Here is a 25472-nt window from a genome sequence, read left to right as displayed (position 1 = left end):
TTCTTAATCTTGGACAGAATATCTTGATCACCCAACATGTAAGAAACAAAAATATTTGATAAAACAGTAAAAACATCAAGAGAATCTGTCTCACAAATAACTTTTTTGCAACCAGCTTCCTAACATTAAACCATCCCAAACCACATAAAACTCATAACGATAAACCATGAGGTAAAAAATTAGAACAGCCAAGCAGCCATTCACCAACATCATTTCTAAGAATATATCCAAAATCAGCCCACTAACTATCATGATAGATGCTAGTATCGCAATTTAATTTGATTATACCAGCAGGAGGAGGTTCTCAAGTAAATTTAAGGACAGAGGCAAATTAGCTCATTGGCCAAATTCTTTGATAAAACAACAATCTTTTTCTTATGGTGCTTTTGTTATGGTGTCTAAATTGTTTAACTTATTTTTAAAGTAAAAAATAAAATATTTAAAATAAAAAATAAATTATATAAATTTTATTAAATATTATTTATTTATCTTTTTTAATAATTTAGGTATAATGTAATACGCACTATAGTATTTAAAAAAAAAAAACAGTTCCAGAGTTCAAAAAACGGAAGAGAGATAGGTCAAAAAGATTCCAAACAACCTTAGTTTTGTCGCACTCTCTTCTCAGAGAAATTGAGAATAGACTTTTCCTTAAATTGAACTCCTAACTAAATATTTTATCAATAAAGTACTAATTGTGTCAAGAATTATATTAAGGACATGAAGATGAAGCCTCAATGGCTTTCCGTTTTTATTATTCTTATACTTTTTCCCGTTTTTTATTATAAAAATTTCGAGATTTATTTATTTTTTAATTAATATCAGTTAACTTTGTCATTTTCTTATTAATTGATTGTTTACCGAAAAATTAATTCCTAAGTTGAACCCGTAGCTTTTAAGTTTTCACTCATATAAGAAGTTTCTATAAATTTTTTAAATTTAGATTGAAGAACCTCTCAACATCTCTTAACATATATGATATTGTCTTATATGTTCAATTTTAATAATTTAGTATCTTTTAAACGAAACGAAGGCAGTAAAAAATACATATAATTATTTTTTTAGCTTAAATATAGTAGTGAATAATTATATTATTATATTTGCGGCTTGACATGTGAAAAAGTAAACGAGCTATACAATTTATTTAAGTTATTGTTGTATTATTTAATTTATAGATTTTTACCAAAAGAAAAAGTGTCTAAAAATGACATGTTAAACTTGTATGAGTATTACTGTTTATATACCATACATATATAGCTTATGGTACCACGAGCATTTCCTTACACTATATATATTACATGTTTTACCATAAATAGACGAGTTAATTAGCTACACTGGTCAACTTGTTATAAATCTACGTTATGATCGAAGTTTATAAGAAAAAATGCAAATTTAGATCTCTATGTACACTCTATATATGGTTGGTTCTGCATATAGTTGGAAATATGACATAAAAATATAATTAAACGGAAGGCCGGGATGAGCAGGAAGCTAAAGCTGCGTTCAAATATATTAAAAAAAGTGCACAATTAATGTGAACTCCACACTTGCATTAATGTAGCAGTGCAATTAGATCATCATGTGTCAATGCATGCTTAACTTTATTTTCTGCGGTGAACCCAGTTTCACCCTTAAGTTAATTTTTTGAAAAAAATAATGCAAAGAAATCGATAAAACTGACTTATATTCCTTAAATTTCAATTTGATTCCACGAATTGATGTGTGAATTGTCTGATAAAAAATTATCAGAAATAAAGAAATTATATTTGCACCATATTTTATAAATATTTCTGTTATACATTTTTTTATAAGTTAAATGATATTTTTTTTGTCTTTTCTTAATTACTTCATATTAATTATTTTTAATACAAAAATAAAAATATGGTAAAAATTCAGGTGCAGTGGACTTAAGGTGAAATTGATAGTCGAGAGTCGTTAAATAAAAATTTAGTTAAATCAGTCAAATCATCTAACAGCTATCAGTTATAAACTTCATGTAAAGTTGACTGAAAAATGAGTTTTGACCTAAAAATATATATTAGTTGTAGAAATTAAGTGCTTCAGTTGTAGCGGTATTACAGTCCACACACCAACATTTGCTCGCACCAGTCAACAAAATAATCAAGGAAAACTTAGAAGAAAAACAAAGACTGTAGTATTTATTCCGAATGCATACTTAATGTATGCTTTAAAATATACATAATACAAATAGTCATTTATCTAACTTCTAGATATGTAAAACTAACCATGATTAAAGTAGATAGATATTACAAAACTGAACGATGAGTATATAAATACCTTTACCAAACCGAATAACTCTCATTTTTATTGATTGAATACATGCATGTATATATAAAATACTAATAATACTTGAGCCTTAAGAAGTTACTACATATATAGAATATATATAGTTCAGTTTTTGTCTCCAAAGAAAGAAAGAGTGGAAAATGAATCAAGTAAGCTTATGGATTAGCATCTTTAGAAAGAGAATGATTATTATTATTATTATTATCTAAGATCCAGTTGTTGTTGGTGTTGTTGGCAGTAGTCCTGCTGTTGCTGCTGCTATTAGCGGCAAAAGAAGTGGCTCCAATAGCATGATCTTTATTATTGTTATTGATGAATGATGTTATGGCCGCCGCAACAGCAACCCTAAACTTAGGATCTGACGCAATGGCCGACACCTTCACCATGTCATCTACTACTGCCTTGCTTTCTTCGCCATGCTCCATTATTATCCCTCTACTAGCAGGCGCCTTCTGATGATGATTATTGTTTTGCATCCAAGACAAACCGGGATAACGTAGTGATGATGATGCCTCATTGGCGATCAGGTCCAGAACAACTCCTTTATTATTAGGGTTTGGGTTTAGTAGTAATGGCTGCTGGTGGTTAACGTTGAAAGTGCTTGAGTCCAGCAACATGAAGGAAGCTGCGGCCGAAGAAGCCATGGCAGTTGCACCCACCGGAAGTGGATGGTTGTGCGTTCCTTCGTATGTTGTGATTAGTATCGACATGTCATCTATGCATCTCTGTACCTATATATACATCAAATCAAATAAGGTACAGACTCACGTACAGTTATCTTCATATAAAGTAACAGTACCTGTTTTCTAACGGGGCAGCCAGGGGCTACAGTGCAACGATAGTAAGCTCGTGGACATGGATTTCCTTTAGCAATCTTCTGTCCATATTTTCTCCATTGGCACCCATCATTCATCTAAATCCATCAATAATTCAAGATAATTAAGCATATAATATGAAATTAAATGATGCATAGTTTCGGATATACTCACGGTGGCTGCCTCGCATCTTGCTCTAACCGAAACCCTAGCTTTTCTGTTAGGAGGCGATGCAGCGTGGAACGCATGATGATGTGTCCGCTGCAATTTCGTAGCCGCTGACGACGATGCAAAATTTGCAGGTTGCGTCTTTTTCTCCTCCTCTTCTTCCTCTTCTTCTTCCTCTTCTTCTTCTTGCTTTTGATCTTCTTCGTCATCAATTTCCTTTTCCTTTTTTCTTGTGCTTGTCTCCAACCTTAGCGATAAGCCCAATTCACTCTCGCTTATTAAACTCTCACCGCAATCGGTGTTTGCAAGGGATGAGGCTTTTTCAATTTTGTTGTTAAACTTAAACATCTCATCTTGATAATGATGAATTCTCCGCGGCCCTTCTTCATCATGGAGCTTCCTTATCGTTGCATTCTCTTCTCGATGAAGTGAGAGAGAAATTTCATGATCCTAACCACATGATGTGCATTAATTAGACATATTATACAAATTGAATGAATTAGGGATCGTCAATTATTACCTTGCTTTTATTTTTATTATTGTTGTTTTCTTGGATGATTGAAAATTTGAGTTGCAGATCATAGTAGTCTTTCATAGTTTGTTCCACCACTTTCCTCAGCACTTTGTTTTCCTCTTTCATGCTCTCCATCTCCATTTGTAACACACTCAACTGATACATGATGCAAATTAAATTTTTCAAGCAACAATAATATATCAGATTTGCGATTCACGAACTTACACTAATTAAATACTATGAAACCCCAGCAAATAACAAGAGCATAGAAATAATTATAAGTAACTATTAGTAATCGGCATTAATGAAAAAGCTAGTGTGTATATATGTTAATAATTAGTTAATTACCTCTCTTGCTTTTGTGTTATCCTGCGAAGGTAATTCATCTTCAATTTCGCCAGCTGCGGCTTCAAGAAAATCTTCTTTGTTAATATTAAGTGCCTTTGTTTCTTCCTTCTTCTTGTTCTTCAGATCCTCTTTGACTGATGCTACTACTTTTGGTGGTGTTGCTTCTCCGTCTTTATTATTTTCAATATGATCTATCTTCAAAGAGAGATCAATATCCATCATGTTTTGGGGTTCTTTTCCTTTAGAAGACATGGTTGAGCATAATACTGATGATTTGATTGCAAGAATCTCTCTCTTTAATTTCCTTTGTCTGCTCTTAGCTTCTCATAATATAAATGCTTCTTTTGAGGCACCAAAGTCAATTCCCTCCTCCCCAAGACTTTTCTTATCTTAGACACACAAGGACGCATCTAAGTTTTGACTTTATTTGGCTTCTTAATTAAGTCCCTCATTAAATTAATTAATTAATCACTATTTAAAATTATACTATACTACTACTACTGCTGGATTTGTAATTAGAGCTTTAGTCTTCTTTCTCCAGCACCCCAAGTCAAATATTCATTCTATTTGATAATTCATTACCCTTCCTGTAATTAAGAGACACATCAAGGTTTTAATATATATATGTAAAAGATAAGTGAGCCACAATGCATCAGATATTTTAACATTATTATTATTAGCAGAAATTAACATAGAGTAACTCTTTTTTATTATCCTTTTGGGTACGTAATTAAGCTATCTAATAACAAGTTGTTTAATTATAGATGTAATCATATAATTTGCCCCCACACAGTAATAGCAATAATAATAAGAAGAAGAATAATGCAGAGTCTTTATGATAGGGGAGCACATGTGCCTAGGGTTGATTAATTTCCATATAATACATACAAATGCAATATCTGCATGCTTCTCATTTGCTCTCTCTCTCTATCTATGACTCACATGAGCAATATGTTAGGAAATTAATTTAATTTTTTAATTTATTTATGAGTAATATATATATTAATTATAATTATAAATTATGTTATTTTAAATCAAGTGATTTACATAATAGCCATTTTATTTATTATTATAAATAGTTAAATTGAATAAGTCATAATTATTTTTTATTTAAAATTAAATAAAAATAAAATTAGATATTATCTTTATGTACTTTAGATACTATTTTTATTTAGATTTTAGGGGATTTAACTGGTATCATACTCAAATATAAATAGTGATTTTAGGTTTCGCTCTTTAAGGTGGCGTTTGTTTTGAGGTATTGGGACAGAGATTGAGAGACTGAGACTCAATATCATATTTGTTGGCCTAAAAATTGATACTAAAATTTCTGTCTCTATTTTCAAAATTTCAGTATTTCAGTACCTCCAAAAATTGGAGACACAAGAAACTGAAAATTTTAAGGATGGAGACTAAAAATTTAATAATATTTTATACTTAAAATATCCTATTTCAATTAATTAATTTCAATTTTACCTTTTGTGCAAATTAAATTAGAGTTTTATTCTTGTTTCAATTTCTCCTACTTTGCACCAAACAGAATACTGAAATTTATTTCAGTCTCTGTCTCTTTAATCTCAGTCTTTCAGTCCCTGTCTCTCCACCAAATGCTACCTAATATACCAAAATTGTCTCAACAACTCTTTTTCCACCAAAAAAAATATAATTCAGCCGTCGTATTAAGAATATAAAAAATTTTAGTTGAAAAAAATTAACACAATTTTTTATTAATTTTTAATTTTTAATTTCTCTGAATAAAAGTATATTTTTGCATAATTTTTTATGATTTATTATGAATGATTTGAATTATAAAACAATTTATTTCAACACAATATTATCATTTTACCGTGGAAAATAAGAAAGGAGGGAGCACCCTTACTATATATATATATCCGTGCCTGATGCTAATGGAGAAAAATTAGTGAATGAAGATTCATCTTAGTATTTTTGTAATGAGAGGAAATTAATTAATGTATGGGATGGAGAAAATTTTCCAATGCTTATTAACATTGCGGTTGATTATAAATATTATGGGGTAATATATATTAATGTGACATCATGTATTACAAAGGAATATGAAGCCCATACGAAATCCCATATATATGAAAAGAAAACCATATATACCTCTCCTTGCATTGGGATCAGATCTTGAATTTTTCAACTGGAAGACCACAATGGCCCATACATTTTTCAACTCCTACATTTTATATATAATTTAGTTAACACTAGCAATTTTATATATTATACTCTCTTGTTTGTTTGTTAAAACAACCCCCTCCCCCCCAAACGTGCGTTTTAGTTCAAGAGCAACGCTTATATGCTCAACAAATATATTATTTTTTTGTCAGTTTTCTATCAACAATAATTTACACATATATAGGGATGGTAATACTACCTGAATTTACACATATACAGGTATCCACTCCACTCCTATCCGCTCGAGGCGAGTAACGGGGCGGGTTTCTAGCGAGGCGGGTTCTTGGGAAGGGTGGGGCGGGGTCGGGTTTAGGTAATACCCGCCCCGCTATATATATAATATATATAAAATAATTAGTAAATAATTAATAATATTATATCATATTTAAATTACTTTAATTTATGTTATGTATGTGATGATAGTTATATAAATTTTAAAATTTAATTTTATATATTAAATTTTAATAGTTATAGGGGCGGATAGGGCGGAACGGGTACCCACAAGGACGGGTTAGGGTTCAACGTTTTACTACCCGCAGATAGAAGCGGAGCAGGTTCTATGCGGGTCGTTGTACGGCGGGGTGGGATCAGGTAGAACAAAAACCCGTCCCTACCCGCCCCATTACTACCCCTACACATATATTGATAAAAATTTTACATATAAAAAATATATAATTTATATTTATATTTATTAAAATTTACACATATAAATTAATATAATTTGTATTTATATTTTTTAAAATTTATGCATATAAATTTATAAAATTTATTTATTATAGATAATTTAATATTTATGTTAATCAAATCATGATAAAAAAATACTAAAAATTAATAACTTTCAAGAATTTTTCTTAATTTAATAATATATAAAATGAACTTTAAGGAGGAAAGCATATAGTTTTGGAATAATCCAACAAACATGACTACTGCTTTTATTTTTTGTTTCACAAATTTTCTGAGTTTAGAGAATTATATTCCAATAAATTAAGTACTCTCAAGCTCTATTGGCTCCAAGTAATTATTGTGGACCTTCTTTCTAAAGAAAATGTTACTTTGAAGTACGAATACATGATTAAAGTTAAATGAGCCGAGCTAGGTAGAGGAGTAGTGATTGTAATTCTAAAATCTAAACCATAGCTCAGTAACAGTATAGAGCTATATATATGAATACATAGTATAATTATTTTAATATACTGTTAGAGTTGAATAGATTTGATCCAGTTTAAAAAGTTTACTCCATGTGTGAGATCAAAGATATAATTAGTTTTCAATATATGAAAATACAATAGTAGTGTTGGGTAAGTCCATATGCATATTCTAATGACCTTGTATTGGGACCATAATGGGCTATAGTGGCCTCATCTCAAACTTTAACATTAGAAAAAGAAAAAAGAAAACCACCATTATGGGGACCGCAATTATAGGTGGATCACCAATGTATCAGCAATTATGGTATATATTTTGATTTAATTCTCTTGTTTATTTTTTTCGGTTTTTCAATAAATTATGGCAAGTACAAGTAAAATTTAAATTTTCGATATTTATTTAAATAAATTAACTCCGCCTATGTTATACTTGCGGTACATAGCCGGTCCCAAGCCCGGATAAAGGAGGAGGATTGTGTTAGGTCTTCGGCAACCAACGTAAAAATATAGCCGAACCCCCCATGACATGAATCAAAGACATTATTGCGCTAAAGCTAGGTCGTTGCCCGGAAGTAACGCGCCGTATGGCTCGAGTACGGTGTCAAAGCAAGAGCCGCTGCATCGGTGCCCGGATGTAGTGTTAAATGAGCAAGGGTTCTCGCGTTTTCGTGAACGGACGAGGGTAAATAAGCTAGTTCACAAAGGAAAAGGTAAAGGTCGAAGCGACAAAAGGTTGAGATTTGGGACATGGAACATAGGCACTCTAACAGGAAAGTCCATGGAGGTGGTGGACACCATGACAAGGAGGAAGATTATTAACATTATGTGCCTACAAGAAACGAAATGGGTTGGTGCAAAGGCTAGGGAGTTGGATTCTTCTGGTTTCAAACTTTGGTATACAGGAAAGGTGAAGAATAGGAATGGAGTTGGAATAATTGTGGATAAGCAGTGGAAGAAGGACGTAGTTGATGTCAAGAGGGTGGGAGATCGGATCATCTCTATCAAACTTGTGGTGGAGGGAGGTGCTTTCCATGTGATTAGCGCCTATGCACTGCAAGTGGGTTCGGACGAACAACACAAGATAAGGTTTTGGGAGAATTTAGAGAGTTTGGTTCAAGGCATACCTTTGGGAGATAAGATTTTCTTAGGAGGAGATTTAAATGGCCATGTTGGGAGAAAAGTAACTGGATATGAGAGTATTCACGGAGGCCATGGTTTCGGGGTGATCAATGCCGAGGGTAAAACTATTTTGGACTTTTCCTCAACTTTTGATCTTCTCATCGCAAATACATGTTTTAAAAAGAGAGACGAACATCTTATAACCTATAAGAGTGGCATGACAAGCTCTCAAATCGACTTCTTCTTGTTGAGGAGAGTCGACCGGAAATTTTGCATTAACTGTAAAATTATCCCGGGAGAGAGTTTGACAACACAACATAGGGTGCTCGTCATGGATTTTCGCGTTGAGCAAAAGTTGAGGAAAAGACATCATACGAAGAACCCAAGGACGAGGTGGTGGCGGATGAAAGGTGAGGAACAAAGAAGCTTCCTAAGACGGGTAGGAGAAGAGGCAAAGTGGGATGGGAATGGAAGCGCGGAAGAGATGTGGAGGGAGATGGCAGAAGTTATTAGAAGAACAGCAAAAGAAAGTTTTGGTGAATCTAAAGGAATAGGACCAAGAGACAAGGAGTCCTGGTGGTGGAATGCGAGTATACAAGAAAAGATAAAGATAAAAAGAGAATGCTTTAAAGAGTGGTCTTTATGCCGCAATGCAGGTAACTGGGAAAAATATAAGGCGGCTAAGAAAGAGACAAAAGTGGCTGTAAGTGAAGCAAGAACAAGAGCATATGAGGGTCTCTACCAGTCTTTGGGCACAAAAGAAGGAGAAAAATGTATATATAGAATTGCAAAGAGCCGGGAAAGAAGAATGAGAGATTTGGATCAGGTTAAGTGCATAAAGGATAAGGATGGAGAGGTGTTGGCTCAAAAGGAGAAGATTAATGAAAGGTGGAAGAGCTACTTCTACGAGTTATTTAATGAGGGACAGAAGACTCTTCCGAGCCTTGGTCGATTATGCACAAGGGAAGAAGATCAAAACTTTGACTACTATCGAAGGATTCGAGACTTCGAGGTAAAAGAGGCTCTAAAGCAGATGAAAAATGGCAGGGCAGTAGGACCTGATAATATCCCGATTGAGGTTTGGAAGGGTCTTGGAGGAAAAGGCATCAACTGGTTAACCAAGCTTTTTAATGAGATTTTAAGGTCAAAGAAGATGCCTGATGAGTGGAGAAAGAGCACCTTGGTACCTATCTACAAGAATAAGGGGGATATACAAAGTTGCGAAAATTATAGAGGGATTAAGCTTATGAGTCATACTATGAAGTTATGGGAAAGGGTGATAGAACGGAGGTTGAGAAAAGAGACACAAGTAACAGAGAACCAATTTGGATTTATGCCAGACAGATCTACCACTGAAGCGATATACCTATTAAGAAGGATGATGGAGAGGTATCGTAGTAATAAAAGGGATCTACACATGGTGTTTATTGATTTGGAAAAAGCGTATGATAGGGTACCAAGGGAGGTCTTATGGAAGGTTTTAGAAAAGAGGAGAGTAAGGATCGCATATATTCGGGCAATTAAAGACATGTATGATGGGGCCACAACTAGTGTGAAGACTCAAGGTGGTGTGACAGAGGAATTCCCTATTGGTATAGGATTACACCAGGGATCATCCTTAAGTCCATACCTTTTCACATTAGTCTTAGAAGTACTCACAGAGCACATCCAAGAGCCTGTGCCATGGTGCATGCTTTTTGCCGACGATATCGTTCTTATGGGAGAGTCAAGGGAAGACCTAAATAAGAAGTTGGAGTTATGGAGAGAAGCTCTAGAAGTGTATGGTCTGCGCATAAGCCGTAGCAAGACGGAATATATGGAATGTAAGTTCAGTCTGAGAAGGGAAAACTCCAATATAGAGGTGAAAATTGGAGAGAACACCCTACGAAAAGTTAAAAGTTTTAAGTATCTTGGGTGCATCATACAGGATAATGGAGAGATTGAACATGATGTAAATCATAGGATCCAAGCAGGTTGGTCAAAATGGCGGAGTGCATCTGGTTTTATATGCGACAAAAAAGTGCCTTTAAAACTTAAAGGTAAATTCTATCGCACCGCTATAAGACCGGCTATGCTGTATGGTACGGAGTGTTGGGCGGCTAAAGGGGAGCACGAACATAAGCTGAGTGTGGCAGAGATGAAGATGTTGAGATGGATGAGTGGTCATACGCGATTGGATAAAATAAGGAATGAAGATATAAGGGAGAGAGTTGGAGTAGCACCTATTATGGAAAAGATGGTTGAATCGCGTCTCAGGTGGTTTGGACATGTAAGAAGAAGACCGATAGAACATCCAGTCAGGAGGGTGGATGAGATGGAAGATGGACAAAGGGCGAAAGGCAGAGGAAGACCTAAGAAGACCATCCATGAGGTGGTCAAACGAGATCTACATATAAACGGTCTCTCTGTAGACATGATACATGACAGAGCACAATGGCGTCGTTTGAGTCATGTAGCCGACCCCACTTAGTGGAACAAGGCTTTGTTGTTGTTGTTGTATTTATTTAAATAAATTAATAAATTAATGAACTATTAGATCAATTAAAGTTGGTTATTATCCTGTTATTTTGATTCAGCATTTCAATGAAAATTTTAGCTTTTTCCTTTTGGTTCAAAAACGTTGGCCAATGCGTAATCCATTTCAGATTTAACATTGACATGATTATACTATTATATATTACTAATTAAAAATATTATTTATAAATTAAAATCGGTCACTTATATTTATATATAAATTTATGTAGAGTTTAATTTATTTTTAATATATATTTATATTTTAATATATATTTTATATTGGTAACTAATTTTAGTATATACATAATACAATTAATTATTAATTTTACAATTAAAATACAGTACATGTCACTTTTTTTATTATAATTAAAATTAAAATTTTTCTTTTAAAATTTAAAATTTTTATCCTCCCCACTCCTACTTTCTCTTTCTCTCATTTCTTTATCCATTCTACTTTTTTATATATCTTTATTAATAATTAATTATAAATTTAGCAATTAAAATATGGAACATGACATTTTCAATTATAATGTAAATTAAATTAAAATATTAAAATTAAAATTTAAAATAACTATGTTATATTATTAATTTAACAACCAAAATATATCACATGACACTCTTTTATTAAAATTAAGATAAAATATTTTTTTCCAAAATTAATAAACTTTCTTTCTCTATTCTCTTATCTACACCCTATATATAATTTACAATATATATATTTTATATTACTAATTTGACAAACTAAAATGGCTAATAAAATATTTTTTCATTATAATTAAAATAAAATCTATTCTTTTTTAAAATTGACAAATTTTTTCTCTCCTTTATTTTTCTCTCATTATGTGTCTGCCTCTTTACATTTTTATTCTACTAAAAATAAAACTAATAAAATTTTTTTGATGACTAAAACTAATAAAATAATATAATTTAAATAAATTTATTAAATTATAAATAATATATCAAATTTTTAATTAAATATAATTAACAATATCACATAATATTATTAACATAAAAATAATATATTATTATTATATACATACTTTTTAGTTTTTTTATTTAGTTTTAAATTTTTACTACTTATCTTTTTAATTTATATTTATATTTTTTTCTTTTAAATATTTATTACATATAATTAAAAAAATACTAATGTTGTAATTAATAATCAGAATCAAGATTTAATTGTTTTAAAAAAATAATTTTAAGTTAATTTTATAACTATCAATATAATTTCTTTTAGAATAATGACTCAAATCAGTCCCTAAAGATTTTAAAAGTGAACATTTTAATCCCTAAGAAAAATCAATACACATATCAATTCCTAAGATTTACTTCGACAGATAAATCAGTTCCCAGTCTATTTTTCAGCATAGTAATTATCCAAATCAGTCCCAAAGAATTTTAAAAGCAGATATTTTAGTCCTCAAGAAAAATTAATATACAGATCAATCTCCAATGTTTTTCTCTGTCAGATATAATAGGCCCCATTCATTTTACTTTTACTATATGTCAATCTTTATTATTAGAGAAAATTACACTCCCTTTCCTTGAGAGATGCTAAAATAACACTTTCTTCCCTTCTATTTGTAAAATAATGTACATTCCACTCCCTTCTAACTTTTAAAAAAATTAATCTTTAATCCATTTTTAATTTCTTGTATTAATTAATGTTAACTTTATCTATTTTTTAAGAAAAAATAAATTATATTTTACAAAAATACCCTTTAGTAAAAATTTTATTTTTTTATCATTAAATTTTACTTACCAAAATACCTTTTAATAAATTATTTTTTATTAATTAATTTTACCAAAATATTTTTTAAAAAATTAACAATTAATTTTTTTTCTAAGATATACCCTTCAATAATTCTTTAATTATTAATTTATATGTTAAAGTAATATATATTGATATAGAAAAATTAATAGTAAAATATAAAAATAATTGTTAACAAAAATTTTGGTAAAATTATACTTTAATAATTAAAAAATTATTGAAGGGTATTTTAGAAAAAAATAATTTAATTATTAATTTGTTTAAAAATTATTTTAATAAAAATACAATTTAATCAATAAAAAATTATTAAAGAATATTTTGGTAAGCAAAATTTAATAGCAAAAAAATAAAATTTTTACTAAAAGGCATTTTCGTAAAAAATAATTTATTTTCTTAAAAAATAATGAAGTTAACATTAGTTAATACAAAAAAATTAAAATAGATTAAAGATTAGAAGAGGTTTTTAAAAGTTATAAAAGAAGAAAATGTACATTTTACAAATAAAGAGGAGAAGAGTTTCATTTTAGCATCTTTTAAAAAAAGAAAATGTAATTGTCTCTAATTTATAATATCATAAAAAGTCAACATAATTTCAATCAATTTATGTTTCCGTAATATTATTATAGATAAAAACACTAATTATTCACTTATTTTAATTATTTGCCACAGATTCTTGACCAAGCCTCATACGTTGAACTTTTTCCCTAAATTATCAGAAGATTGGATTGATTCCGTCGAGAGATAGAATACGGCAATATGCATGCTATATATATTGATCGTGTTCAAACATCACTTCATGTGTATCACGAGTTGCAAAGAGACAACAAAGACAACTATTTATACTAGTTTTTAGTGTATGTAATTTTGTAAATAAAGAGTTGAGATCACGATTTAGACCCTAAAAGCTCTATCCTCGCTCCTACGATATGCCACATTAGATTTGCGAGTGATCCCCCCCTCCCTCCTTCCTTTTTCCTCCAACAAAGAAGAAAAGGTGTTTAGATCCTCAATACTCGGGAGTCAAATTAAATAAATTTTAAAAAAAGAGTCTACACTATAAACTATAAAGTAAATATACTATTGAATTTGGATTCCTTCGTTATTTTAAACCATGTCATTTTTTTAAATAAGAAAAAGAAAAGGATGAAATAGATAATACTTTGTCTTTTAAATTGTAGACTATGTTGCGTACAATACTTAATAATTTAAAGATATATGTTTTTTGAGGTTTAATTGATATTATATCTCACTTAGTTGCTTATATTTGGTAAATATGCAACTAAATATTTGAACACAGACTAACTAGTTAGGTATTTCCTTTTTTCTTTTATTGTGAATCATTAATAAGTGTCTATGTAAGAGGTTTCGATATAGCTAAAATAAATTATATAATGATATCCTATGCAATATACCATTGCCTAGTTAAGTTAATCTTGCAATATAATTAATCTTGATGCCAAAAGAATATGAGAAATGGCTGCATGCCGCGCTGGTTGCTGCCCTAATTAATTAAAATTAATAATTAATAAATTATAATATTGGAAGGATGTCTTATAAGTCCACGCATGCACAAGCTTTCTGAGTTGTGCTGAAGGATTTTAAATGCCTTATATGTTTTTATATACACAAAGAAAAATTGAAAATAATCGCTTTACGCTCTCGATGGACACTCTTCATTAAATTCGTGGCAGTAGCTAGCTCATGAATTGTTTAGGGTTAGCTTCTTCATTACTTCTTTTAAAAGATTAATTATTGAATCTACACTTTCGTTGTTGACATGTAGATCGGATTGATTTCTCCACTCCCAAACTCCATCTGGTTTCATTATACTCATGCATGAATATAAATCATATTAGTATAATTTAATATTCGTATTTCCAACTTAGTGTAGTATAATATATTTAAATATTTAAATTTATTGTAATTTAATTTTATATTTAGGATATTTTAAATTTTATTTTAATTAGTATATTTTCAGTTTTGATATTATTATGAATACAATTTTTTTAAGTCAAAACAAGTATTTTTAGTATATTCATATGCAGTGGCGGAGCTTAAGTTAGACAAGGGGACATGACCCCAAACTTTTTATAAAAAAATTAGTAGTAGTTTTTCAAAAAATAAAAAATAGCTCAACTGGCTTAGATGTTGTATTATAACTTAAAGTATTTAGGTTTAATTTTCATCTCATGTTTTTGTTGTATAACAATTTTTGGTGAGTGGACTTTTGTTGACTTCACAACGTATCAAAATTTTCAATTTTGATTTTGTTACACGCTAGAACACTTCAATTTCAATTTTTCTCTTTTTTTAGGCAACACCAATATCGTCAATTCAATTTGATTTGTTAGAAAAAAATTTTATTTGATTTGATTTTAACAAAAAAAAAAGATAAAAATAAAAAAATCATCTAATAATCATATTATAAAAATACTATAAAAACACATTGCTTGCTACTTGCTTTTCATTATGTAAAACACGTTGCTATTTTGTTTCTCATTATAAAAACACGCTTTGCTTTGCTTCTATATTCAACAAACAACACTCTCTTTGTCTTTGAATTCAAATATAAAAAATTATATATTTTTTATTTATTTAATTTAATATTATTTTATATTTTACTATTATTTAATTTAATTTTTATATAATAAAAAATATTAGAATATTCAATAAATATTGATATTATTGTATTTGTATAAATTGATAAAAAAAAATTCAATAAATATTATAAATTTTAATATTTATCATTCTAACTTTTTTTTACATATTTTATAAGATATATTTTATCTGTAGAATTATTTATTTATTATCTTATTAGTAACAAACTTAAAGAATATAATAATTATATTTATAAATCTTATTTTGATATAAATATTATCATTAAATTTTTATATTAAATTTACGGTCCCCTAAAATTTTGTTTCAAGCTCCGCCACTGTTAATATATAGTCATGTCTAAGTTTGGAAGTTTTTATTTGGATCTGATACCACATAGAGTAATTTAGAGGTTCAAAAAAATCTTTTTATTTTTATTATCAAGAAATTAAATACAAAGTAGAATAATTTTTTTATATTTAAAATTAATCTATATTTTGTTTTTTATTTTTTTTTAATTTTTTTTTGTTTATCATTAGTTTTTTTTTTATGGATTTGATTGATTTTTACATAATTGTTTTTTATTTGTTTTTTTTAATTTTAAGATTCACTAATGAAATGATCGAACTCTAAATCCTTAAGATATAGAATTTTAATACCGTATCATAAAATTATGTAATCCAAAAATTTAAACTAATAAAAAAATATAACATTAATATTAATGATTATATTTTTAATATGGTTTATATTATTTCACTCAACCATATCATAAAAAGATCATTTATACTATTAAAAAAAATCTATAGGTAATATACTACATATGTTTTATTATAGGTGAAAATTTAAGTACAGTCAACTTCACGTGAAGTTGATAATTAAGAGCCGTTAGATAAAATTTTAGTCAAATCAATTAAATGATCTAACCATTATCAGTTATCAACTTCACGTGAAGTCGACTGTAAAAAAAATTGTGAAGTGAATCTCATGTAGGTAATTTTACCTAGCTAATATTTGACTCTTTTTTTTTTCCTATATCTTATTTGTCGAACAAGAGGGATTCCTATACTTTATATATATATTTGAAAGGAGAGAGTAGACCTTCAATGCTGTGTTTTGGGGAATGATTCTTGATTCTTTGAGGAGCGGTAAACTATTTTTTGATCCGAAGGATTTTGTCATTTGCATGGGGTCTGAGTTTTTAATATATAGCGTGCTTTGTTAGTATCTTTATCATAGGAGGTGTTTGAAGAGAGTAAACGAGTCTGCCCAAAACTAAAAAATTCTTCAAGTTAATAAATGTTTAGATAGCGTAGAATTATATTTTTCGAATTTAGGGTATTTAGACATTTTGTAACACAGTGAGAGTACCCAATTTAATTTTTAAATTTATAAAACTATTCATCCTTAAAATTTAAGTTAATCAAGAGAAAATAACATTAATGGTTATATTTCTAACATTTTTTTTAAACAAGAGTCTCTCCTCTTTTTGGTTTATTTAATTTTTAGCATAAATTTTTTTTCTTTTATCTATCTTATACTATTTTTATTTTTGAAAGTTATCAAATATTAAACTTTTAACCTTTCTATACTATGTCATAAAATTACTCCTTTCAAAAATTTAAATTTATAAAAAAAAATATTAATAGTTATATACGTTTAATTGACTTCCCCTGCCGGGGTGAGGGAAACCTTGTTTATTGGCATTATTCGAATTCCGCCTTGGTTATTTTTATATCGGATCACTCTCTGATCTGTCAGATTTAAAATGGTGAATTCTACCCAACCTCCTCTAAAATAACATGTAAGTTACCCTTCATCATGTGTTACATTTTAATTGGTCAGTATCTTAACCATAGTTAGATTATTTTATAATTTTCATTGCCTGTTTTTCCCGTCATCGCTATCTCCAGTCGTCTTCACTCTATCCTTCTTTTTGCCGTGGATCACTTCTTACCAACATAATTAATGGTTAGTTTAGTTATTAAATTTTTTCATTAAAAAATATATTTTTATTTAATTACATGATGAAATATATATTGATAGGTAAAATATAATATAATAAAATAAATCTATTTAGAATACTTAAAAGTATAATTAAAATCATGAACATATAAATATAATAATAAATTTGTATTCTAAACAAGTCACTACCGCAGAGGCGGAGAGTAGCGGCAGGGGGTTGGCGGCCGTTACCATAATCGCCGCTAATCAAGAAGGATCCTGGCAGAGATGTGTGGCGGTCAGGTAAAAGCCACAAAACTCCCCTGGATAGCGGCTGGGGAGTGAACACCGCTGCTAAATTAGGAAGTATATCTTCGGGCTTACTCGTTTCACTTCCTGGTGCGAACAAAGCGGGAGAAGAGGCGCCAAACAAAACCACCCCACCCGGCGACTTCTTCAATAAACGCCACTAGGTGAGTTTCAAATCAGTGTTCCAATTCCACTTTTATTTTACAACTCGAAATTACTTCCCTCCAATTCTGCAGAAACCCGCGAGTTGAGTTTGGTAGCGCGCCAACCAAGAACGGGAGCACAGCCGAGAAATATCAAGGAAGAACCCACCCAGGTGAGGATTTTATCATGATTCAACTTGTCAATTCCCCCTTTTCATGTTACAACCGTTAATCGAGAACCCCAATTTTGCAGAAACCCCCAATTTTTCAAGCTTTCCCCTATCATCCACAATTCCTGAAGCTCATACCCTCCCCTGTCGAGTTGCGCAGCTGCCTTCACGACCAGTCCCCTGGCACTGGTTAGTCCTGACACTCTGATCTTTTCTTATTGATTTCTTTGTTGGTTAGAATTTTGTAAAAATATTTATCTATATCTGTCTTTAACTGGGGTTAATTGCCGCTGTTCATAGACTGGAATTTGAAGGTACCCCTTTTTTTGATTTAATGGGTGCTCTGTATTGAAAGTGATAGTTAGAGTATAAGGCTTTAACAAAGGCTCATTATCAATGTTAGAGGGTTGAGTTTCTTTGGTTTGCATCTCTCTTGCATCTACTTCCTGTTTTTTTAATTACCCAAGAATGTGTTTCTTTGGTTTGCATCTCCCTTGCACAGGAGAAATTGAGAAACTTTGCACGCACTAATCTGAAAAATTTGTTTGTTAATAAATTTATCATGTAAAGTACAAGACATTAGTAACTGCTGTTTCATAGCTGTTTGTGTTCTTTGCCACTTCCCATTGGTTCAGCTCTGTTATCATTTTCCCTTGTTTTTTATGACAAAAGCTTGATATTTATCATCTGTGTATTGTTTATAATAGTATTCTGAGTCAGGTTGGTTGTTGTGTGTTGGGGTGTGTGTTTGCACAGTTGGGCTTGTTGGTTTTGGCTTAGTTTCCTTTATCTTCATTATGATTCTTCTATTCTCGTCTCCCAAATCTGTCATTTTCATGCCTATTTGAGTGTTTTAAAAAAGTAACTTTTGTCTTTATTTTCATTCTATTTTTTACTTCTTTGTTTTACAACACTTGAGTTGTACATTGTATCCTCTTTCAATTTCATACTTTTTTATTTAAATGCTTTGCTTCCTTTTGATGTTTTGGTGATACATTGCATGTAGATCTGGGATTTTAGTTTTCATATTCAGACATGGAGTGCTTAAAGTTTGTGTCTTTCCCCTATTCTTCAAATGAGCTAGTTTTTCACTTTCCACATGTGTAGAGAGTAATGGCTAAAACTTGAAAGGGACCATTGCCACTTCATTGAGCTTCACTTAAGTTATACTATTCTCAGGGAAAAAAATAAAATAAAATGATAAAATAAAAGGAGCACACTTTAATCCTGAACATTAATGAGTTTGGAATTATGGTTGTTAGCAATTCTGTACAGCATAGCACACTCAATCATTTCTAGTTATAATATGCTTTCGTTGACCGCATCATGGGCTTAGAAGATTACATTAAGTGGGATGCTAATGTAGCTGTCATTGTAGTTTATTGATGGTCCACGGAGGGTTCAAGTGCTCCTTGGTGCTTTGGAGAAAAAGGGAGGACTTGTCATTAAAGAAAATTTTGAAAAAAGGTGGAAGATAGTTTTCCGTTAATGATAGTTTACTTATTATGTTGGTGCAAGGTTTTATTATGTTTAGTGTGTTCCATTTATTTCTATTTTGTTTGGTGGTAGTGGAGTTAGTTTACATGGAGTTTCTTTGAAGGGATTATATGTAGCTTTGTTTGTTTGTTGGGTTTTTTATTTTCTGTTGAATACCATTGTCATTTGCTGCAAAGTGCAATCAAATGCGTCTCTTTCATTCTTATAAATTAAAATCCTTATTGGCTTTATTTCTTTCTCAGATTACTATTGCCTCCCTATCGACTTTGATTCTTATAAACCAAATTGCATTGCATGTGTAAAAAACACTACTTTTTGTTCAGTTCTTCACATCACGTTCCCATTTTGGTTCATGCAATCTTGCTCTCTTAGCCTGCCTATATTCATTGATCACTCATTATTAATTCATATCAGCATTACTACGGCCTGAAGAAAATCTAATTATAACATGCTTATCTAATGAGAGAGATTACTTTTTACCATTTACGAACTGTTGAGGAACAAAAGATATACAAGAATCTCCAATATCTAATTTTGAATCACAATGCCGAGGTGTTAATGACGTGTTGCTTACTAATTCTTGTGCTGCTGTCATTGTGGTGTTATTCTTCTCCTCACCAATTTGGTTCATTTCAAGATAATAGCTGCTGTTATTATGCTACTATGCTTACCGTGACAATGGACTGATTGGTCATGATTCTCTTGATGTCATTCATGCTTATCTAATGCTGAATTGGTATTTGCATTTTTCAGTCCATTATTTTTTTTGACTTACTCTTCCTGAGCTATTTTTTTATTCTTATTTTATGTTCTTTTTCAGTCCCTAACTAATGCATTTTTAATTTTGACATTGCTAGCTTTTTGTATGCATCATCATCATCGTGTTCACTTTAATTTTGCAATTTATTTCAATATAATTAAGCCATATTATTGCGGGGCAAACACATTTTCTGCGAGGAGTGTGTGTTAGAATGGTTGGTTCATGCTTATATTCCTTATTTAGATATTCTGTTGTTTTTTAGCATTAATTTATAGCCTTTTTTTGTTAGTCTTGTTAATAGTTGCTTTAATAGTTGCTGATCTAGTTATTTGTGTTAGGGAAATTATCCTGGTCATTTTGACGCTGAATGCTCCCATTTTAGTATCTTTATGCTTATTATACTATTGCTTATTTGCTATTGCTATTAGACTACTTCTTATGGTGCTGATTTCTTATCTATGGTGTTCATATATTAAGTGCACAACTATGCTTCTGCTGCCATTATGGTTTTACACTTCTCTTAACCAATTTTTTGTGCAATTCATGCTAAGTCATGCTGTTTGGTTGCTACTATACTTACTATGACACTGGACTAATTGGTCATGATTCTCTTGATGTCATTCATGCTACTCTAGTTCTAAATTGCTATTTGATTTTTTCAGACCCTTTTCTTGTGTGTCACTCTTTTTGAGCTGCTCGTGTTGTTATTATTTTTTTATGTTCTTTTTCGCTGAACCAATTATTTGTACCTCTATGGTAGACGACAAGATAGAGAAACTATACTCAAATATTTTGCATAAACATACCTACGAAATTTATGTCTACAATTTCAAGATTTTATTCTCTATCCATTAGGACTGTTTAGTTATATTTATTTTTTATTATTTTTTACATCTAACTTTCAGTCCTATTTTCTTTTTCTTTTTTTAAGGAAGCTTTTATTTTCTTTTCACTTTTTGGACTTGGAACCAGCAATTCTTTCACCCAGTAATTATTTAGAAAGCACAGAATTTTGCAATGAGTAAGCCTCCTCCCCAATACCTATCGTGTGCTACATGTTACCTGGGAAGCAAGTAACCTTTATAAATTTATTTCCGTTTTGAGTTATTCCGTCGCTCTTTACATGGTTTTACTTGTAATATATTATCAAGTTTATTACGTATGGCACTCTCCCATCTCATAATTGTGATAAACTGTTGTTGGTTCTCTTGACACACTCCCCATTTTTTCATTTATTTTATTACAAGTGCTATGTATTTTGATACTATTTTTTTATTTATTTCTGCTATTTCATTCATTTAGACATTGATAAGAGTTGGATTACAAAGCCTAGAGGGAGTGTAGAATATAAGGATGGTCTAAATAGATTCCTTGATTTCGCATTTGCCAATGCATCATCCGATGGGATGATACATTGCCCATGCCCTTTGTGTGGGTTCCGGTGCTACCAAACTAGAGAGGACGCGTACGATCACCTTCTGATGAAACCCTTTCCCCCTAACTATACCTTTTGGTTACATCACGGTGAGAAGATCGTAGACGAGGGATCCAGCGCTAGGGAAGAACTAGAACCAAATGTAAATTTAGGAGATCAAATGCGGGACATGGTCCAGGACGCATTCAACTTCACGGGACTGCAAAGTGAAGATGAAGACTCGATGAATGGGCATGTCGGAGACGTTGCGGAGGGGTTGCCGTACTTATCTGATGAACCTAGCTGCGAGGCTCGTGCCTTTCACGACTTGCTTGAGGACGGCGAGCAGGCATTATATCCGGGATGCTCAAAATTCTCGAAGCTGTCTTTCTTGGTTAGGCTGTACCATATAAAGTGCATGTGCGGAGTGAGCGACAAGGCTTTCGGATTGATTCTAGAGCTACTGGGGGATGCCTTTGAGCATGCAAGGATTCCGAAGACCTTGCACGATGCCAAGAGGATCATAAGGAAGCTCGGCATTGGGTACAAGAAGATAGATGCATGTCCAAATGACTGCATGCTATACCAGGGTACAGACCAAGACTTGTCTAGATGCAAACGGTGTGGGGCATCTAGGTGGAAGCAAAAGACCAGGAAGAATTCTTTAGTCAGAATCAACACCGTTGTCAAGAAGAATGGGAAACCTCTACCGGCGAAGATTCTCCGTTACTTTCCTTTAATTCCACGGTTGCAGCGATTATTCATGTCCAGCAAGACATCCGTTGACATGTTGTGGCACAAGAGAGGAACCAACTCTGACGGTTTCTTGAGGCATCCCAGGGACGGCGAGGGTTGGAAAGCATTTGACAGGAGATATACTAACTTTTCTGGTGATCCGCGCAATGTTCGCTTAGCCCTGGCTAGTGATGGCTTCAATCCTTATGGAAACCTCAGTTCAAAATATTCAATATGGCCAGTGATTCTTATACCGTACAACCTACCCCCATGGATTTGCATGAAACAAACCAACTTTATTCTCTCTATGATTATTCCTGGTCCTAAAATGCCTGGCAATGACATAGATGTCTATCTACAGCCCCTGATCGATGAGCTGAAGGAGTTGTGGGCTGGTGTTGATACCTACGACGCGAGTGAGAAGAAAATGTTCAAGATGCGAGCTGCACTGATGTGGACTATCAGTGATTTTCCTGGCTTGGGCAATTTATCTGGTTGGAATACTTACGGCGGGAGAGCTTGCCCCACGTGTAATTTGGATGCCGAGGCTATGCGACTCACCTTCAGTCAGAAATGGTGTTATATGGGTCATCGTCGCTTCTTGAATCGCGATCACAAATATAGACAGGACCGGAGTAGATTTGATGGCAAGGTAGATGATAGATCCCCACCTACCAAATTGACTGGTAGGGATGTCTTGAGACAATTGGAGGGTGTTCCTGTCTCACAAGGCAAGGTGCAAGCAGTTGCTGGTAAAAGAAGGCGTGGACAGCAGACCGTGGTGCAAGACGAGTCTCCATGGAAAAAGAGGAGTGTATTCTTTGATTTGCCGTACTGGGAGAACAACGAGTTACGTCACAACCTTGATGTGATGCACATAGAGAAGAATGTATGCGACAACATTGTTTTCACCATGTTGAACGAAAGCGGTAAGTCCAAAGACCACCTAAAAGCTCGAAAAGATCTCCAATTGATGGGCATCCGGCAGGATATGTGGCCAATTGAAGGTGGAAAGTATCTTGCTGCAGTCTTTACTATGCGGAATCCAGAGAAGGATGTCTTTCTTAGGACAATCAAGAATGTGGTCTTTCCAGACGGGTACTCTAGCAACATCTCTCGCTGTGTTGATTTAAAACAGCGCAAGTTATTCGGCTTGAAGAGTCATGACTGCCATATCCTAATGGAACATCTACTTCCAATTGCGTCAAAACACGTGTTGCCCACCCCAGTGTCTGCCGTCGTGGCTGAGTTATCAGCCTTTTTCCGAGCAATATGCAGTAAATCCATTGATCCTCAACAACTTCCTCTCCTTCAGGATCGTGTGGTCCATACTTTGTGCCACATGGAGATGATATTTCCACCTTCCTTCTTCACAGTTATGGTTCATCTAACGGTGCATTTGGTCGAGGAGGTCCGTATTGGTGGCCCAGTGCATTACCGATGGATGTACCCAATTGAGAGGTAAAGATCTACTTAAGTTTTCTCGACCTCTATAACTAGGATTGTTATCACCTATTAATTTATGTTATTTACTCGAAGGTACCTAGGTCGTCTCAAGCAGTACGTGCGTAACAGGGCACAACCAGAAGGATCGATTGCAGAGGGCTACTTATCCGAGGAGATTCTCACGTTCTGTTCAAGATACTTAGATAATGTCGAGACTAGGATCAACCGACCGACGCGCGTTGACGACCGACCGAGCGATGCTCCAGAGAGCGAGATTGCCGACATGATCCCAGAGGTTGGAAAGTCGGTCGGGGCAGCTTCATATTTTACTCTAACAGCAACCGAACAGCTTCAAGCACATCGTCATGTACTGGTGAATTGCAGTGCTGTAGAGAAATTCTTGGAGTAAGTACAACAGCCTAAGTTCTAAAATTATACAGTTAGCCAATTTGGGTATTGATAGAAATGAACTTGAACAAACTTTGTCTATGCACAGTGAGTACAGAGCCTTCACAAAGAGAAAGCTGCGAGGTAAAACAAGGTCGCAGTCTCACATAGATACTGTTGTGCACAGAGAATTTTCGAACTGGTTCAGGCATAAGGTAATCTATAATATCTCAGGATCCTACAACCCTTTGATGCCTTCTTGTCTCTAATGGTTCAATGTCAGGTCCAATTTGGAAGCACGGATCATTCGAACGAGTTACAGTGGCTCGCCTGCGGTCCCCGTGCTCAGGCCAGTCGCTATCAGGCTTACAACGTCAATGGATTTAAATTCAGGACCATGTCGAGGGAGGAAGGGATGAAAACACAGAATAGTGGGGTCTATGTCACTTCGGATACTAGAAGTTATGCAAGTAAACGGGATGCCAATGTTGCTGTTGGCGGTGTCTCGTATTACGGGAGATTAGTAGACATCATCGAGCTAAATTACAGCGGTCAATTCACTGTAGTATTGTTCAAGTGCCTTTGGGCGGACACTACGTCGGGCAGAGGCATCCGGCAAGACGTTTTGGGCCACACCTGTGTCAATTTTGCCAATCCTATCCACACCGGTGATCGAGAAGACGATGAGCCGTATATCTTGGCATCTGAGGCGCGTCTTGTGTTCTACGTGGAGGATGAGGTGGAGAACGGATGGAGTGTAGTGGTTCATGTGAAGCCAAGAGATTTGTTTGACATGGGCGAAGATTATGAACATTGTGAGGTCGACCTTCATCCACAATCCTGTTTGAGTAGCCTCCCTGAATTTGATGTCGAAGGCCTGCGGTTGACGAGAGACGGCGATTTAGAAGAGTCCACCATCGAAAGGGTTGAAGATTGTGAAGAGGCCGCCGAATCCTAAAATGCTATTCTCCATCATGCATGTAGTTCATATTTCAGTAGATTGTATTTTAGTCATATTCTCCGACAATAGGTTGATTTGATTGAGTTATTTTAGATTTTTCAAAACGCATCGTCTCATATAAAGCTCTTTTGTTTATCCGGGTTTTGACAACGCTGTTTTCTATCCTTTAAGACTTCCTATAGTCACATTTTTATATTGTCTTTGTACATTCTTTCTA

General features: G+C 32.7%; 2 protein-coding genes across 2 annotated transcripts; one reads left to right on the top strand and one right to left on the bottom strand.

Moving 5' to 3' along the window:
• Positions 1-2135: 2135 nt before the first annotated feature.
• Positions 2136-4529, bottom strand: LOC112792314 (uncharacterized). Its single transcript, XM_025835504.3, has 5 exons — positions 4153-4529; positions 3811-3960; positions 3297-3740; positions 3107-3220; positions 2136-3038 (listed from the first exon to the last, which is right to left on the bottom strand). The coding sequence occupies exons 1-5, from the start codon at positions 4402-4404 to the stop codon at positions 2463-2465; spliced, it is 1536 nt and encodes a 511-aa protein (XP_025691289.1). The 5' UTR covers positions 4405-4529; the 3' UTR covers positions 2136-2462.
• A 17387-nt stretch (positions 4530-21916) lies between these two features.
• On the top strand, positions 21917-25252 carry LOC112783698 (uncharacterized). Its single transcript, XM_025826746.1, has 4 exons — positions 21917-23922; positions 24001-24312; positions 24404-24509; positions 24578-25252. The coding sequence occupies exons 1-4, from the start codon at positions 21917-21919 to the stop codon at positions 25250-25252; spliced, it is 3099 nt and encodes a 1032-aa protein (XP_025682531.1).
• The last annotated feature ends 220 nt before the right edge of the window (positions 25253-25472 follow it).

The sequence above is a fragment of the Arachis hypogaea genome, chromosome 13, assembly GCF_003086295.3.
Source record: "Arachis hypogaea cultivar Tifrunner chromosome 13, arahy.Tifrunner.gnm2.J5K5, whole genome shotgun sequence".
NCBI classification, from domain to species: domain Eukaryota; kingdom Viridiplantae; phylum Streptophyta; class Magnoliopsida; order Fabales; family Fabaceae; genus Arachis; species Arachis hypogaea.
The sequence above is the reverse complement of the archived record's forward strand: the minus strand, read 5'-3'. Positions and strand labels throughout refer to the sequence as shown.